At 40.3% G+C, this 18950-nt stretch overlaps 1 protein-coding gene across 2 annotated transcripts; it reads left to right on the forward strand.

Annotated features, from left to right (window-relative positions):
- Nucleotides 1-1332: 1332 nt before the first annotated feature.
- Nucleotides 1333-11462, forward strand: tomm34 (translocase of outer mitochondrial membrane 34). Of its 2 annotated transcripts, none has more exons than XM_061923750.2 (8): nt 1333-1710; nt 2337-2479; nt 9670-9769; nt 9926-10078; nt 10142-10293; nt 10370-10517; nt 10616-10742; nt 11082-11462. In XM_061923750.2, the coding sequence occupies exons 2-8, from the start codon at nt 2350-2352 to the stop codon at nt 11181-11183; spliced, it is 912 nt and encodes a 303-aa protein (XP_061779734.1). In that variant the 5' UTR covers nt 1333-1710; nt 2337-2349; the 3' UTR covers nt 11184-11462. The 2 variants fall into 2 exon arrangements, with proteins under 2 accessions (XP_061779734.1, XP_061779732.1); XM_061923748.2 differs by having other exon boundaries at nt 1335-1794.
- The last annotated feature ends 7488 nt before the right edge of the window (nt 11463-18950 follow it).

Raw genomic sequence — 18950 nt, forward strand, 5'->3', positions numbered from 1 at the left:
TGTTACCCAGCTAGTGCTACTGTATGACTACTAGGGGTGTGAGAAAAAATCGATTCGAATTAAAAAAAAAATCGCCATTCTCACGTTGTAAGACTCAGTATCGATTCTCAATTTTCGAAAATAGATTTTTTAATTTTTTTTAAATTAATTAGTTAATTTAAAAAAAAAAAATGTTTATTAATCAATCCAACAAAACAATACCATAACAATGCAATCCAATTTCAAAACCAAACCTGACCCAGCAACACTCAGAACAGCAATAAACAGAGCAATTGAGAGGACACACAAACACGACACAGAACAATCCAAAAGTAGTGAAACAAAAATGAATATTATCAACAACAGTATCAATATTAGTTATAATTTCAACATAGCAGTGATTAAAAATCCCTCATCGACATTATCATTAGACATGTATAAAAAAAATAAAAAAATAAAAATGAACAATAGTGTCACAAACATTGTCCTTTACAATTATAAAAGCTTTTTACAAAAATCTACAACTCTGCTTGCATGTCAGCAGACTGGGGTAGATCCTGCTGAAATCCTATGTATTGAATGAATAGAGAATCGTTTTCAATCGGAAAAATATCGTTTTTGAATCGAGAATCGCGTTGAATCAAAAAAAAAAAAAATCGATTCATAATCGAATCGTGACCCCAAGAATCGATATTGAATCGAATCGTGGGACACCCAAAGATTCGCAGCCCTAATGACTACCGCCTGTCCATTTTTGTTATTATTGTTCTGAAAATAGAGACTATACTGTTACACGGAAACATTTAAAATTAAAAAAAACACAGAAGAATATACAAGAAAACTAAAAAAACATGATGAGTATAACAATGCAGAACATAAGTAGTATTTACATATATGTTAAGGTTGTATATTTTAATTTGCCGTGTAATTTGTTATGTATCGAATTGAATGCATGTGTTGTTTCAGTTCGTTATCGTAATTGTGTGAGTTTGGTGTGTTTTGTAACCATTTGGTTTTGTGTGTGTGGTACTTAGTCAGAATTATAAGAATTTAGATCAGTTTGAGCATGTTTTCATTGTAATATTGAGCTTTTCTCAGAATGACTTATTTTCTGGGTTTGCTTATTAAATGTATAACCTTTCAAAAACGTTGGATCCTTAAACCATTAGGTGTTGTTTTATTCACGGCACAATATTCTGTTTGTGAAATGGAAAGCTGGCACCCAATAATGAGCTTGTTATAAATAAAGCTGTGTATCGATCAGCTGGTTAACCCCAAATGGTCAAACCAGGATTTGAAAAATACCGCCTCTGTTTGCGCATGCGCTAAAAACCAGAACTTCCGTTCTCAATTTGACGGCTGTTTTTGCATTATACGTTTTCTGTTTTTTTAAACAACGTTCTGCGAAAGTGTCTACTAATAGCCTTGAATAACTACACTCTAAAAAATATTTGAAGCTTCCGCTTTCATTTTTAACTCACGCTAATAATCGAAGTGCTCCATTTTTTGGAAAATGATTTGCACTATTCAAATAGACTACTTTCAATGCAGATACCTTTTTTTTTGTTTTTGACTCACATTTCTAATGCAGTAAACGCTGCGCATGCGTAAACGGACAGGGCAGCTCTGTAAACTGCTAGCCTCTAGAACGCATCACAGTTTTTCCGCAACCCGCATTTATCGACTCCTATACCGGCAGAAGACTGACAGACGGTCGGAAAAAACCTAAAGGTTATTTTTTTAGTAATGACCGTGTTGCTAGCATTATCTCTCGTTAAAGACATTTAAGACGTTGCACACCAACTTCCAAAGCCGGTAGGTAAATCCGAACCCCCACCATTTCCACGATGATTAGCCAGTTAGCTTAGCCTGCGAGCTCGTTTAGCTCCCGAGAAGAAAACGCCGGTCATTGCTCGGATGACATGAACTTCAACAGCCATTAAATATTATTTATAGAATAAAACTGAATGTTAACACACGTACTGATAAATTGGTAGGTTTATTTTGTTTGTTTATAGTCAGACTTTACAGGTCTGGTAAATATACTTAGTACAGTTGAAGTGTATCATGTATACTTGCGAATTGTTGATCATGTACAATACGATTTTAGCTAATTTTCCATCCATTTCTACCGCGTGTCCCTTTTGTCCTGTACAATTGTATGAATGTATGTCTGTATTTTCTTTCAGACCACAGGAAGAATATTTTCTGATGTTCCTAATGGGGATCCAAATAGTTAGACAAACATCCGGAATGTTCTCATTTACCGTGTTGTTTTTTTTTATTACCTGAAACTCACTAAATGTGTGTGTATGCCCCTGCAAATACCACGTCAACGCTGAGTTTCTATTTCTCAGGAACAACTGCGCCATGACCCAGAAAACGAGAATGAAGTCTTGGTCGGAGCTGAAACAAACCGGCAATGATCGTTTCAAGGCGGGCCAATACGGAGAGGCAACTCACTTCTACAGCCAAGCCATCATCCAGCTGAACAAAGACAGTCAGTAGTTGTTCTTCTCAACCAAAACAAAAATAGATTGTTGTATCTTACACCTTTCTAAATAGAAGCAACTTAAATAGGAACTGCACTTTTTTGGAATTTTGCCTATCATTTAGAATCCGTATGTACAAACCCTGTTTCCACATGAGTTGGGAAATTGTGTTAGATGTAACTATAAACGGAATACAATGATTTGCAAATCCTTTTCAGCCCATATTCAATTGAATGCACTACAAAGACAAGATATTTGATGTTCAAACTCATATTATTTTTTTATTTTTTTTGCAAATATTAATTAACTTAGAATTTCATGGCTGCAACACGTGCCAAAGTAGTTGGGAAAGGGCATGTTCACCACTGTGTTACATGGCCTTTCCTTTTAACAACACTCAGTAAACGTTTGGGAACTGAGGAGACACATTTTTTAAGCTTCTCAGGTGGAATTTTTTCCCATTCTTGCTTGATGTACAGCTTAAGTTGTTCAACAGTCCTGGGGTCTCCGTTGTGGTATTTTAGGCTTCATAATGCGCCACACATTTTCAATGGGAGACAGGTCTGGACTACAGGCAGCCCAGTCTAGTACCAGCACTCTTTTACTATAAAGCCACGTTGATGTAACACGTGGCTTGGCATTGTCTTGCTGAAATAAGCAGGGGCGTCCATGGTAACATTGCTTGGATGGCAACATATGTTGCTCCAAGACCTGTATGTACCTTTCAGCATTAATGGCGCCTTCACAGATGTGTAAGTTACCCATGTCTTGGGCACTAATACACCCCCATACCATCACAGATGCTGGCTTTTCAACTTTGCGCCTATAACAATTCGGATGGTTCTTTTCTTCTTTGGTCCGGAGGACACGACGTCCACCGTTTCCAAAAACAATTTGAAATGTGGACTCGTCAGACCACAGAACACTTTTCCACTTTGTATCAGTCCATCTTAGATGAGCTCAGGCCCAGCGAAGCCGACGGCGTTTCTGGGTGTTGTTGATAAACGGTTTTCGCCTTGCATAGGAGAGTTTTAACTTGCACTTACAGATGTAGCGACCAACTGTAGTTACTGACAGTGGGTTTCTGAAGTGTTCCTGAGCCCATGTGGTGATATCCTTTCCACACTGATGTCGCTTGTTGATGCAGTACAGCCTGAGGGATCGAAGGTCACGGGTTTAGCTGCTTACGTGCAGTGATTTCTCCAGATTCTCTGAACCCTTTGATGATATTACGGACCGTAGATGGTGAAATCCCTAAATTCCTTGCAATAACTGTTTGAGAAAGGTTTTTCTTAAACTGTTCAACAATTTGCTCACGCATTTGTTGACAAAGTGGTGACCCTCGCCCCATCCTTGTTTGTGAATGACTGAGCATTTCATGGAATCTACTTTTATACCCGATCATGGCACCCACCTGTTCCCAATTTGCCTGTTCACCTGTGGGATGTTCCAAATAAGTGTTTGATGAGCATTCCTCAACTTTATCAGTATTTATTATTTATTATTTGTTGCTGGCATCAAACTCTAAAGTTAATGATTATTTGCAAAAACAATTTTTTTATCAGATTGAACATCAAATATGTTGTCTTTGTAGCTTATACAACTGAATATGGGTTGAAAATTATTTGCAAATCATTGTATTCCAATTATATTTACAGCAGCCCTTCGAGACACTTGTGATTTAGGGCTATATAAATAAACATTGATTGATTGATTGATTGACATCTAACACAATTTCCCAACTCATATGGAAACGGGGTTTGTAAGACAAGAACACATATGTTTTCCTTTTTTATGCATTTTAAATAGTATACAAATATGATCAACAGCTTACAATGGAGCCTATGGGAGTCGCTCTATTTTGCCTATAGAAGCCTGTAAAAACATCCAAACGCCTCCATCAAGGTTTTATATACAGGATGTAGGTGTATTATGTAATGTAGTAAAAGGTACATGTATGAAAAAATTTAATATTTCCGTATTTTGCTCATTTCAAGCATACGCGGTGCATTAATTTTAAAAACGCGCATCACGACGTTCGCTATGTTTTCAACAACACCACTGATTATTACTTACTGCAGACTACATGAGAGCCAACAAACATAACAAAATATCGCTGTACAAGGTCTGATGTCATGAGGATGCCGATTGATGGAATCTTGTTACAGGGGCGTTTAGATCAGTGTTTTTCAACCTTTTTTGAGCCAAAGCACATTTTCTGTGTTGAAAAAATCTGGAGGCACACCACCAGCAGAAATCACTAAAAAACGAAACTCAGTTGACAGTAAAAAGTCGTTGTCACAATTGTTGGATATGACTTTAAACCATAACCAAGCATGCATTACTATAGCCTTTGTCTCAAAGTAGGTGTACTGTCACGACCTGTCACGACCTGTCACATCACGCCGAATGAGTTTTTTGCTGTTTTCCTGTGTGTAGTGTTTTAGTTCTTGTCTTGCGCTCCTATTTTGGTGGCTTTTCCTCTTTTTTTTGGTATTTTCCTGTAGCAGTTTCATGTCTTCCTTTGAGCGATATTTCCCGCATCTACTTTGTTTTAGCAGTCAAGAATATTTATGTTGTTTTTATCCTTCTTTGTGGGGACATTGTTGATTGTCATGTCATGTTCGGATGTTCATTGTGGACGCCGTCTTTGCTCCGCAGTAAGTCTTTGCTGTCGTCCAGCATTCTGTTTTTGTTTACTTTGTAGCCAGTTAAGTTTTAGTTTCGTTCTGCATAGCCTTCCCTAAGCTTCAATGCTTTTTCTTAGGGGCACTCACCTTTTGTTTATTTTTGGTTAAAGCACTAGACACCTTTTTACCTGCACGCTGCCTCCCGCTGTTTCCGACATCTACAAAGCAATTAGCTACCGCCTGCCACCTACTGAGATGGAAGAGTATTACACAGTGACTCTGCTGAGCTTTAGACAGCACCGACACTCAACAACAACACATAATTTGCAGACTATAATTACTGGTTTGCAAAAAATATTTTTAACCCAAATAGGTGAATTTAGATAATCTCCCACGGCACACCAGACTCTATCTCACTGCACACTAGTGTGCCGCGGCACAGTGGTTGAAAAACACTGGTTTAGACGAAGAATGACTCACTATCCTCGCGAAGAAAAAAGGGGGGGGAACCAAACGTCTTTTCTAAATTGGTTATAAAAGTGTACCAACTTGTCGGAATACGTCCTCATCCTTTTACTATCCAGGTGAGAGGCATTATTTATGATCTACAATAAAATTCCCTTTATTGGGTTTTATGGGTGAATTGGAGTACCTCTCATTGGCTCCGTTGTAAGCAGACTTCTAATTATGTTTATTTTCGAGTTATCATGCATTTCTTTTAAATTATGGCAAAAATAATAATCACGATTATTTGGATTGATGTTGTAATCACGATTAATTACACAATTATTCATTAATTTGAAAACATGAGTATTTATTGTACCGCCAAAACTCAACTTTGAATATAGTTTTAAAAAACCTGGATATAAATTAGTAACAAATAAACCACAACAAGTAAAATAATTATGGCAATAACAATACATTTCAAAAACAATAGCAATATAAAAAGAAAATCCAGTTTTCCCCTTTTAATAGTTCTTAAGTCCGTTTTTACCTTTTACATTTATTTTACCCCATGCTTTTTGTGTAAAATATTTAATAAAATGTTTAATTAAATGCAAAAATCCTCACATTTATTGGTGCAATAGGTGAGTTACAATCACGTGACCTACAGGCACATTTGGGCATTTGCAGGTTTCAGGCGATGGTCTAAGCCCCATAAGACTATGGTTTATTTACCTTAATCAGTGCAGATTAAGGCGTATTTTGAAAGGTTTAGCGTCAAATATAAATATTTTAAATGGGATGGAGTAGATTTTTACACTCTTAAGAAAAAGATTTAAAAAAAAGATTTAAATCATTTGTCATGAGCAAGAGCTTACTGCTACCTCACTTCACTTGATACTCAAATTATTTACAGAAGAAAAGATTGAAGGCACATGTATTTACATCTGAGGTGTTCACAAATCAAGCATTATTCCGTAAAAGACAAAGTTGGACTTATTCGTGCATCAAAAAGTAACGTATGTGATTGACACGAGTGCCGTGCTACTGTGATCGTGACGCTAATGAGAAAAGGGATACGTTTGTTTGAAGTTGATTTCCTGCGACAAATATTAGTCATCTGCAATTTATGTCTGCAGTTGTTTTTATGGTGTGAAGTTTATAGTTTGTCTCATTATTTAGCTGTATATGTCCCTGTTGTTCAGCATGAATCTTTGCTAGCAATCCCAAGTTATAGTTTATGTTGTTGAGACTACGAAATATTTATTAATCTAGTTTTTTAATACTATTAAGGATATTTTCTTGATGCTAACAAATATTACCAAAGACGCTATAATGTGGTCATCCGTGTCAAATTAAGAAATTGGCTTTCCAGCACAACAACAACTAAGCTTTTATATTCTATTATTTTAAAATGGAAATTAAAAAATACGGTGGATTGGACCAACTAACATAATTTTTATTACTAGGACTTAACATGATGATAGTTTATTTGCCCAACCAGGTCTTAGTAGTTATATTCAGGTATAGCAACCACAAAAGAACACAAACTAATGCAATCTCTTTTCCTTTCTTTAAGTTTAGTTCTGCTCTCAAACACTACTAAGATAGTAGAGAATACACTTGATTGCATCACAGAAAGTTTTTCAAACAAATCAAATGTTCAAACAAACATTTTACAAAGTTATCGCTGCAGACACGAACATCGTTCGATTGTATTCCACAAGATAATGAAAGTGATATTTTCAAGAGCCATTTCCTTCCACGCACTTTCGTTTTTTTCCCTGATTTTATTACCATACTTCTTTCAGGACTCTATGAAAGCTCTTTTCTATCTGTCTATTGAACGATTGGAACAACCAAAGAACAGAACAGCAATACGGCATTTTGTGCTAAAATTGTACACTCAGTCTCACTTGTTTTAATGCTACGCTCAAGCTGCGTGAATCAAGCCGCAAAGAAAAAAAACAGATGTGACATGCAACCCTCCCATACGTCTTTGGACAATTTTGACCAATATTAGTAGGTCAAAGCTTAATCATTTTGTAAATGTATCAATAAGTGTTTTAAGTGCATAATGCTTCTGTAAGGTACTTTTTTGAAACCTTTATTTTGTTAGCGCTGTCAGACCGGACGTGGCGCACTGCCCAATTATTGTGAAGGCGGAAGTGTGCTGTGCTGTTCTCAGCTTGACGAGTAAAAAAAAAAAAAAAGAGCACCTCTCAAGGTGGGATCACTGTTTGATCATTGTTGTTACATGGATGATGTGGTAACAAGCAGATGAGATGTGTTGTGGGTGTATGGATTTTTCTTGTTAGCTTTAGCTTCCTGGTTTAGTCGCCTTTTCAAATGACCGTCTCGACATTCATATTGTTTATCACGTCGGGGATAAATGAGCGCTACCAGACACAATATATTTCCAAACAGATGTTTATTCTCATCACAGTGACAACATTCCACTTACATTAATGTCACTTTCCCCTGATATTATTTTGCGTTAATCAGCTGATTTCGTGTTATTGGCCGATTATGTGACTTCCTCCGTGGTTATGTGAACGTGGAAGTAATGTCTTACTTTTTTGTTAAGTTTAGGAATACGAGCGTTATTTCAAATAAAAAATAGCAACCATTGTGACATCCTAAACTTGTAGTTGACATGCTCTTTTCTCGCTCAACTGTTTCACCATCACAAGCTCCAGAATTTGCATGCATGGTGCGCGGCCCATTAATCTTTTTTTTTTTTTCGATTATTTTATTTTCATAATCGTGCGAAGCCAAAATCGAAATTAATATTTGATTAATTGTCTAGCCCTAATGTAACACATTAGCTTTAGGTGTTGTTGGCTAATAATATAAATTTGAATAGCTAGCGTTAGCTATCATTGAATGTATATTCTATCATAACAACAACATGACTGCAACTTGTTCGTTGCTTCTCTTGGACTGCCATTGTATGTGTGCACACGCTGCCTGCGCAAATGTGTTGACGAGACCAGGTGAGTGACATCCGTAAACACCAATCATTTTATTCGGGACGGTAATTAAATGTTATTATATACATTTTGTAATTGTGAAAAATATAAACAATTGTCAAACAAATATGTTTTGTTAAACCACTAATGGTAACATAAAATAGCCTGTGGTGTTGTTATATTTTTTGTAGAGATGTCCGATAATGGCTTTTTTGCCGATATTCCGATATTGTCCAACTCTTAATTACCGATTCCGATATCAACCGATACCGATATATACAGTCGTGGAATTAATACATTATTATGCCTAATTTTGTTGTGATGCCCCGCTGGATGCATTAAACAATGTAACAAGGTTTTCCAAAATAAATCAACTCAGGTTATGGAAAAAAAATGCCAACATGGCACTGCCATATTTATTATTGAAGTCACAAAGTGCATTACCGGTATATTTTTTTAACATGCCTCAAAACAGCAGCTTGGAATTTGGGACATGCATGAGGAGGTTGAGGTGGGCGGGTTTGGGGGGGGGGGGGGGTGTATATTGTAGCGTCCTGGAAGAGTTAGCACTGCAAGGGGTTCTGGGTATTTGTTCTGTTGTGTTACGGTGCGGATGTTCTCCCGAAATGTGTTTGTCATTCTTGTTTGGTGTGGGTTCACAGTGTGGCGCATATTTGTAACAGTGTTAAAGTTGTTTATACGACCACCCTCAGTGTGACCTGTATGGCTGTTGACCAAGGATGCGTTGCATTCACTTGTGAGTGTGAAAAGCCGTAGATATTATGTGATTGGGCGGGCACGCAAAGGCATTGCCTTTAAGGCACGCCTCCAATATTGTTGTCTGGGAGAAACTCAAGAAAATGGTTGCCCCGGGAGACTTTCGGGAGGGGCACTGAAATTCGGGAGTCTCCCGGGAAAATCGGGAGGGTTGGCAAGTATGACTGCTCTGTACTTCTCCCTACGTCCGTGTACCACTCCGTACAGCGGCTTTTTAAAAATTCATAAATTTTACTTTTCGAAACCGATACCGATAATTTCCCATATTACGTTTTAAAGCATTTATCGACATCTCTAAATTTTTGCTTTGAAAAATGTAACTGAGGAAGTTGCAAACAGCAATATTAAGGAATGACTGCATATTTTTCTCCAAAGATCCAAATAACGTGGAGGATCTGAGTGTCTTGCATTCGAACCGCGCTGCCAGCTACCTCAAAGACGGAAACTGCACTGAATGCTTGAAAGACTGCAACACGTAAGTATTTGTCGTGCACGTTGATGAGTCACATGCTGTGGAAAATAGTGTCAAAGCGTTTTGAGTTCTTTAAAAAAAGGTAGAAAAGCGCTATACAAGTACGACCCATTTACCATTTACCATGATCGCACAGAGACACGCCTGTCGCCTTCACAGGTCGCTGGAGTTGGTCCCGTTCAACCTCAAGTCCTTGCTCCGCCGGGCCGCCGCCTCCGAGGCGCAAGAGCGCTACAGGTGGGCGTACGTTGACTACAAGACCGCCCTGCAGATCGACGCCAACATAGCCGCCGCCCACGACGGCACCAACAGGTGGGTTGCACGGTGGCCGCTTCTTGTTTGCTCAAACTCCAACCTGCACGTCCTTTGCATCAGGATGAGCAAAGCCCTAACAGAGGCCGACGGCCCGACATGGAGAGAGAAGCTTCCTTCCATCCCGACCGTCCCCCTGGCTGTCCGAGAGAAGCTGAGACGGCAACCTGCTGGCACGGCGCAACATAACGGTGCCGCACAAAGCCACAAACCTGGTGAGGATCAATAGGAATAATACATGCCGATGTCAAAAAGTGGACCTGAGGATAAAACTATTCAAACTCTTCTCAGCTCCCGGCGAAAAGGACGTGCGGCAAGGTCAATGCCTCAAGGAGGAAGGCAACGTCCTCGTCAAGAGAGGTGAACACGCCAAGGCCGTGGACAAGTACACGCAGAGCCTCCGACATGACCCTTCCCAGGTTGCCACCTTCACTAACCGGTTCGTCACGCCTTTGCATGTCACCACATACGCTACCTTAGTCGTTAGTAACGGGTTGTTGGTTGTTGTTTTTTTTACTATTGTGTGTGCACCATCAGGGCGTTGTGCTTCTTGTCGCTGGGGCAGTTCAAGGACGCCGTTCGAGACTGTGACGAGGCGCTGATGATTGACCGCACCAATGTTAAGGCACTGTATCGGAGGGCACAGGCTCACAAGGAGCTCAAGGTGAGAGCAGCTGCATCCTAGACACACGCACACACACGCACACACACACAGCGTGGAAATTTTGCCGCACCGTCAGTATTCCTCACAGAGGTCGCTTTGGCTGCGTCTCAAATTCAATACTTCCATAGGTACACTGTGTACTAGGCACAAATGTTGTGTTCACTCACAATCTTGAGTCCAACATCTGTCAGTGCACTGCATTTTGCCATAGGTCTCAGCACGAACACAGTCATGCACTCAGTGTAAGTACGGACTGGAGGTGCGCTAAATGAGACACCGCTAGTGGTGGCACCGTGTTTAGTTCATGTTAAGATTGTGTGCTCATGTTGATTCCTCCAGGATGTGAAAGCATGCATAAACGACCTCCACAAACTTCTAGAAGTGGAGCCGAAGAACGTTGCAGCTGTCAAACTGCTGCAGGAAGTGCAGAAGAGGAAGTGACATCTTTTAGGAAGCGCGTTGACAAACATGAGGTGGCTTTGTAGACCGCAGAGGAAGTTTATTTATGACGGGAGTGAACGACATTCCCACATACATCAAGTGGGTGGAGCTCATATTCAGAAAGACAATAGTATGCTGTTAAGCTCCTCCCCTTTCTTCACCCCCTCTATGTTGCAGTGGCTGCCATGTTTGCTTAAGTGCCTGAAAACTTCATTCTCATTTCAGTGCTGTAAATGGTTTCTTCTTGTCAACCAGCGTCAATAAAACTTTTTGAGAAAAGCTGTCTTCTGTTTGGACGGAGGAATGTCTTATGTCATAATAAATCACTTTTCATCTGTATGCTGTGGAGTGTGTACAGCAGGAGTCTTCAACATTTTCCAGGCCAAGGACCCCCGAATTGATGGGAGTATCCTGTATAAAGTTATATTTTAAATTAAACTGGTCCTAAAGCAGGGGTGTCAAACTCATTTTAGATCGAGGGCCACATGGAGAAAAATCACGATAACTTAAAAATAAAGACAACTTCAGATTGTTTTCTTTGTTTAAAAAAAAAGAACAAGCACATTTTGAAATTGTACAAGTCATAATGTTGGGGTATTTTTACAATTACCTGTTGCGGTTAATAGTATATATACTTTATTTGTCGTTATTTATATTTTCTGAATAAATTATGTAATAGTGTTCATCAGTCAACTCATTGGTGTTCATTTTTAATCTATCAAGAAAAAATCAAAATCAAATTACAGTATGTTATTTATGTAGTTTGATCATTTTCCTCGACTGATGTACTAACATCATCTGTTTTATTTTGTACATATGTAGCATCATCTACAAAGATACAAAGAATTGCTATTGTGACATCCAGTGGACACATTTAGAACAGCTGTTTCATTCAAAAATTTCAGGTTAATTTTTATACTTAGCAAACTCATCCCGCGGGCCGTACGTTCACTGCTCGCTGTACATATCCTACAAAGTCAGACCTACACTGTTCCAATGTCCATTTCTCAGATGATATAATTGTTGATGACTGAAGTGCTGATGTCAACCAAACCCAACCCCCTCCACATCCCACCCCCCGGATTGTAAATAATGTAAATAATTCAATGTATATACTCTGATGATTAACTTGTGTGATGACTGTATTATGCTGATAATATATATACCATGAATTGATTAACGTGGACCCCGACATAAACAAGTTGAAAAACTTATTCGGGTGTTACCATTTAAGGGTCAATTGTACGGAATATGTACTGTACTGTGCAATCTACTAATAAAAGTCTCAATCAATCAAACGTTTGTCACCCCTGTCCTAAAGGTACCTTGATTTTGTGCAATACTAAAATATTATAGAATAATGCCGCTAATAGCTGGCTGACGACAGGTGTGCTAATTGCAAGCTGGCAGCTTGGCCGCTGAGGATAGATGGCAACTGGTGCGCTAATTGCTAAGTACACATTAACACACTGTAAATGTAGTTTGGAAATAGTTTGATCATATTACGCCTATACTGGCTCACCTGCACTGGCTTCCTGTGCACTTAACATGTGACTTTTAAGGTTTTACTACGTACGTATAAAATACTACACGGTCTATCTCCATCCTATCTTGCTGATTGTATTGTACCATATGTACCGGCAAGAAATCCGCGTTCAAAGAACTCCGGCTTATTAGTGATTCCCAGAGCCCAAAAAAAGTCTGCGGGCTATGGAGCGTTTTCTATTCGGGCTCCAGTACTATGGAATGCCCTCCCGGTAACAGTTAGAGATGCTACCTCAGTAGAAGCATTTAAGTCCCATCTTAAAACTCATTTGTATACTCTAGCCTTTAAATAGACACCCTTTTTAGACCAGTTGATCTGCCGTTTCTTTTCTTTTCTGCTCTGCCCCCATCTCCCTCGTGGAGGGGGGCACAGGTTCAGTGGCCTTGGATGAAGTGCTGGCTGTCCAGAGTCGGGACTCGGGGTGGACCGCTCGCCTGTTGGGGACATCTCAACGCTGCTGACCCGTCTCCACTCGGGATGGTCCCCTGCTGGCCCCACTATGGACTGGACTCTCACTATTATGTTAGATCCACTATGGACTGGACTCTCACAATATTATGCTAGATCCACTCGACGTCCATTGCACCGGTCTCCCTGGGGGGGGGGGGGGGGGGTCCTCTCCAAGGTTTCTCATTGTCCCACTGGGTTGAGTTTTTCCTTGCCCTGATGTGGGATCTGAACCGGGGATGTCGTTGTGGCTTGTGCAGCCCTTTGAGATACTTGTGATTTAGGGCTATATAAATAAACATTGATTGATTGATGATTGATGAACATTGAATAGCAGTGGCTTGGACACAACACTAAATGTACCTTGCACATTTTAAGTAAAATCATGAAAATATTTAAATGTGTAGGAATATTGCCTAGTGAATCGGGATGTAATGGTATAATGATAAACCGTGGTAAAATTCTGGACAATTAGTAGTAATACCGTTTAAATCAGTGGTGCCCAACCTTTTTGTAGCTGCGGACCGGTCAACGCTTGACCTTGGGGGTCGGGTGTTATATATATATATATTTTTTTTTGTCATAAATACTTACGAACTGTATCCCTGCAGACTGTATTGATATATATTGATATATAATGTATATATTGTGTTTTTTATGTTGATTTAATTAAAAAAATATATATGCATCTGCCTCACAATACGAAGGTCCTGAGTAGTCTTGGGTTCAATCCCGGGCTCGGGATCTTTCTGTGTGGAGTTTGCATGTTCTCCCCGTGACTGCGTGGGTTCCCTCCGGGTACTCCGGCTTCCTCCCACCTCCAAAGACATGCACCTGGGGATAAGTTGATTGGCAACACTAAATTGGCCCTAGTGTGTGGATGTGAGTGTGAATGTTGTCTGTCTATCTGTGTTGGCCCTGCGATGAGGTGGCGACTTGTCCAGGGTGTACCCCGCCTTCCGCCCGATTGTAGCTGAGATAGGCTCCAGCGCCCCCCGCGACCCCAAAGGGAATAAGCGGTAGAAAATGGATGGATGGATGGATATATATATATACATATATATATATATATATATATTTTTTTTTTTTAATTTCTTGTGCGGCCGCGGTCCGGTGGTTGGGGACCACTGGTTTAATCCATCCATCCATTTTCTACCGCTTATTCCCTTTGGGGTCGCGGGGGGCGCTGGAGCCTATCTCATCTACAATCGGGCGGAAGGCGGGGTACACCCTGGACAAGTCGCTATCTCATTAAATGTTTAATAAATAAAAAAACGCAGCAGCACCGCCCCTGAAAATGGCGCATGCGCACTTGCGCTGTAAGCAATGTAAGCAAAACACACGGACGAGTTTCCCCTCCTAGTAAACAGACGAAATCTGCAGTATGGACGTATTTTCGATTTGTAAAGCATGCTGAGGGTAAATAATTGGATAGTCAGCCCCTCACTAGAAAAATGCGGCAAAAAGTCCCCTCAAAGGGAGGTAACACTTCAAACATGGCGGGCAAACTCCAGAACCAACATCCACAACACGGCGAGTGCAAAGTAGGTCAACTTGTAGCTGAATGCTTAATGGAAAGTGTCTGAATATGAACATGTTATAGTTTGTCTGTCAAACGTTCTTACAGTTACACTAAAGTGTTACCTAAAGTACTTGTTATTGGGGGCTATCTGTAAGAGAGTAGTGTGCACACGACGCATGCGCACAGACAGCTTCGTGCTGTTAATGACCACTGCTACTTCATGTTGGCGTTAAAAACAAACCCCAACAGAAACACTTCAACGTGGTTTGTTTTAACAAAAATGGCAAACGACCTCACTGTAGCTCTGTCATATTTCATTGACAAAGTTTTAAACAGTTGGTGTCTTCTGATATGTGTAAGAACTTTATTTTTGTATACAAAAAGTGGTTACATGTTATCACCAACAGGCACCATCTTGCACAATGTTCACACATATGATTTTCCACACCAAAATGCATCAATTTATTAAACTACAACTTCTTCTCCTCCAGATTTTGGCGCGCTCTACCTTCCACATTTTTCACTCGATTGAAACCGTTCCAACTTCAAACTGTTCAGCCTATTCGGGAATCGCGGGCTTTCCCTTGACAAATTCCAAGAATTCCAGGTTTTCCCGGACATTTTTCCCCAATTAAGATGCCATCCATCTTCTTCCGCTTATCCGAGGTCGGGTCGCGGGGGCAGGAGGCTTATCAGAGAAGCCCAGACTTCCCTCTCCCCAGCCACTTGGTCCAGCTCCTCCCGGGGGATCCCGAGGCGTTCCCAGGCCAGCCGGGAGACATAGTCTTCCCAACGTGTCCTGGGTCTTCCCTGTGGCCGAAACACCTCCTTAGGGAGGCATCCTGACCAGATGCCCAAACCACCTCATCTGGCTCCTCTCCATGTGGAGGAGCAGCGGCTTTACTTTGAGCTCCCCCCGGATGACAGAGCTTCTCACCCTCTCTCTAAGGGAGAGTCTCGCCACCCGGCGGAGGAAACTCATTTCGGCCGCTTGTACCCGTGATCTTGTCCTTTCGGTCATAACCCAAAGCTCATGACCATAGGTGAGGATGGGAATGTAGATCGACCGGTAAATTGAGAACTTTGCCTTCCGGCTCAGCTCCTTCTTCACCACAACGGATCGATATAGCGTCCGCATTACTGAATACGCCGCACCGATCCGCCTGTCGACCTTGCGATCCACTCTTCCCTCACTCGTGAACAAGACTCCGAGGTACTTGAACTCCTCCACTTGGGGCAAGATATCTTCCCCAACCCGGAGATGGCACTCCACCCTTTTCCGGGCGAGAACCATGGACTCGGACTTGGAGGTGCTGATTCTCATCCCAGTCGCTTCACACTCGGCTGCGAACCGATCCAGTGATAGCTGAAGATCTTGGCCAGATGAAGCCATCAGGACCACATCATCTGCAAAAAGCAGAGACCTAATCCTGCAGCCACCAAACCGGATCCCCTCAACGCCCTGACTGCGCCTAGAAATTCTGTCCATAAAAGTTATGAACAGAATCGGTGACAAAGGGCAGCTTTGGCGGAGTCCAACCCTCACTGGAAACGGGTCCGACTTACTGCCGGCAATGCGGACCAAGCTCTGACACTGATCATACCGGGAGCGGACCGCCATTCATAATGAATAGGCCATTTTTCAAACTTCCACCATTTCCACATTTTTCAACAGATTCAAACCATTCCACCTTCAACACATTCCACCATCCTCGAAATTTAAACTGCCTTTTTCCAAGTTAAAAAAAATTCCAGGATTTTCCAGAATTCCTGGTTTTCCAAAGCCCTATTTCCACCCTTTTTTCTGGCGACGACTTCTCCATTTCAACCTTTCCACCGTCAAAACATTCCTCTTAATCAGGACAAAAAAGGAAGTCGTTTTTTGAACTGGAAAAAATCCCGGAATTCCGTAATACCATTTTTCAATTCAACATGTTACTGCTTCAACATTTCTCGACCAATTCGAAAAATTTCAAACACCAGCCATTTCAGCTCATTCAGACCGTTCCAAGTTTTTTACCATTTTCAAAAAAAATTCCCGCTTTTCCCGAAATTCACACATTTTTGGGGAATTCCCATTGAAATCAATGGGACATTCTTCAAAGTTCCACAACCTTTTTCATCTGATTCAAACTATTCCAACTTCAAAATATTCAGCCTGTTTGGCAATTGTGTGCTCTACTTCAACAATTCTAAAAAAAAATTCAGGATTTCAGTTTAATTTCCGCATTCACACGCAATTCCTTTAGGAATTGTCTCATCTAGTTTGGATTTATTTAGTTTCTGTCATGACCTTTTCTTATGCTTGTGTTCCTTTCAGCACGTGCAATTTCTACGTGACGTACATTTACAATGTACATCTATTATTATTTTCTTTTAAATAACTTACTTAAAATATTTTAGTATAAGTACTTCTGAAAATTTTGAGCTCATTTAAAAATACCACGATAATAACCGTAACAAGAAATGTTCATACGGTTAAGTCCCGCCTAGAGAGAGTAGCAACTGTGCTGAACTTTCTCCATTTGTAGACAGTCTGTTTCACCGTGGACACCAGGGATGGACAGATTCACCGATTCGCACCAGTGGTTCGAATGAAACACTTGCGATGCGACTACACCGATACATTCAATCATGCATCGATAAACAACAGGGGCAAGTTTGGGATGCATCGGCTCTTGCCTCTCTGTATCAGTTCTAAATGTTCCTGCTCAGCCCAGTGTCACCTGTTGTAGAAACTAGTTTTATACAGTCTTGTTTATTTTTCACCTAAGCTCCATGGAGGTCTGCGGTGAGATCTGACTGGCAGCCCTGACTCTGTCCTATTTCCGGGGCAGGCACAAAAGGAAACTCGACATGGATGACAGTGATGAGATAGTCGATGCTCCCAAACACTCGCATAAATCGAACGTATGAAAATGCTTCGGGTTTTATAAGAAAGACAGTAAGGATGATGACACATGCAATATGTAAAGAATGCCGTGCTGCTATCAAATACGCAAGTAGCACGACTAACCTGGCTACACGCGAGAAGAGATGTAGAGTATTGTTGTTTGCAGAATCTTTCTGCCAATAGTATTTTATATTTCTACTTTTATCAGAAACTTGTATTTTTATTTATTTCTTATACAAATTACAGTTATTTTCTCAGTACGTGGTCAACTAACAAATTTATGTTAATATCAGTATAATACACTATTTTTCTTTGCATAACAGTCATGATTGTTTGCACTGAGCATGCATATTGCTCATACTGGAGTGGAGAGTGCCCTCTACAATTGTAAAGTTATGTTTTGTCAAAACAAAATGGATTAACATTAAAAGCAGAGAGGAGTGCTTAATAATAAAATGTAATTTTATGTTCAAATAGTGAATTGTCATTTTTAAATAGGCTCATTGGTTTGCTCCACACAAAAAAAGCAATGTGAAATGCAACCTTCAAGTTCAAACAGAGAGTAAGGCAGAGTTAAGCTTCTGAGGCAAGAGACTGAATGTAGACTTAAACATTTCTGCATTGAATTGTACTGCATAATAAAACAACTATTCGAACTGAACCTCTTTGTAAGGTCTATGTTGTACCGTTATGAAATCATTTTGAATCGCATCGTATCGAGAATAGGAGTGAATCGCATTGTATCGTTATCATATCGGTGATCATGTATCGAGATGCGTATCGAATCGGCTTCTGGGGTGAAGAAGTCCATCCCTAGTGGACACATGAACATCATTTAGAGATACTTTTGTAACTATTTCCAGCTTAATGCAAGTTAACAATTCTTGATCGTAGATCTTCTGTGAGCTCTTTCGTGCGAGGCATGGTTCACATCAGGCAATGCTTTTTGAGAACAGCACACTTATCACAGGTGTGTATTTTTATAGGGCAGGGCAGCTTTAACCAACACATGATCTCGTTACATTGATTAGACTCCATGTTGTCTTTAGTCTTGACTCCAATCAGCTCTTGGAGAAGTCATTAGCCTAAGGGCTCACATACTTTTACCACCCTGCACTGTTTACATGTGTTCAATAAAAATACCTATCATTTTTTTGTGCGGTATTAGTTTAAGCAGACGGTTTGTCCATTGTTGTGGCTTCCATGAAGATCAAAACACATTTTATGACCAATTTATGCAGAAATCCAAGTAATCCCTAAAGGGTTCACATAATTTTTCTTGCAACTGCGCCAATTTTAATATTGTAGTGCTAACCCAAAATGATTACTGCACTTACCAGAAATGTTAATCACAGTCTT

Source organism: Nerophis lumbriciformis, linkage group LG28, assembly GCF_033978685.3.
Source record: "Nerophis lumbriciformis linkage group LG28, RoL_Nlum_v2.1, whole genome shotgun sequence".
Taxonomy (NCBI): domain Eukaryota; kingdom Metazoa; phylum Chordata; class Actinopteri; order Syngnathiformes; family Syngnathidae; genus Nerophis; species Nerophis lumbriciformis.

Bases quoted from the DNA above. Each gene is read 5' to 3' on its own strand.
- tomm34 (XM_061923750.2), top strand. From the start codon at position 2,350: ATGACCCAGAAAACGAGAATGAAGTCTTGGTCGGAGCTGAAACAAACC. The intron at 9,770-9,925 runs GTAAGTATTTGT...TCGCCTTCACAG, and splicing joins TGCTTGAAAGACTGCAACAC to GTCGCTGGAGTTGGTCCCGT. The intron at 10,518-10,615 runs GTTCGTCACGCC...GTGCACCATCAG, and splicing joins GTTGCCACCTTCACTAACCG to GGCGTTGTGCTTCTTGTCGC.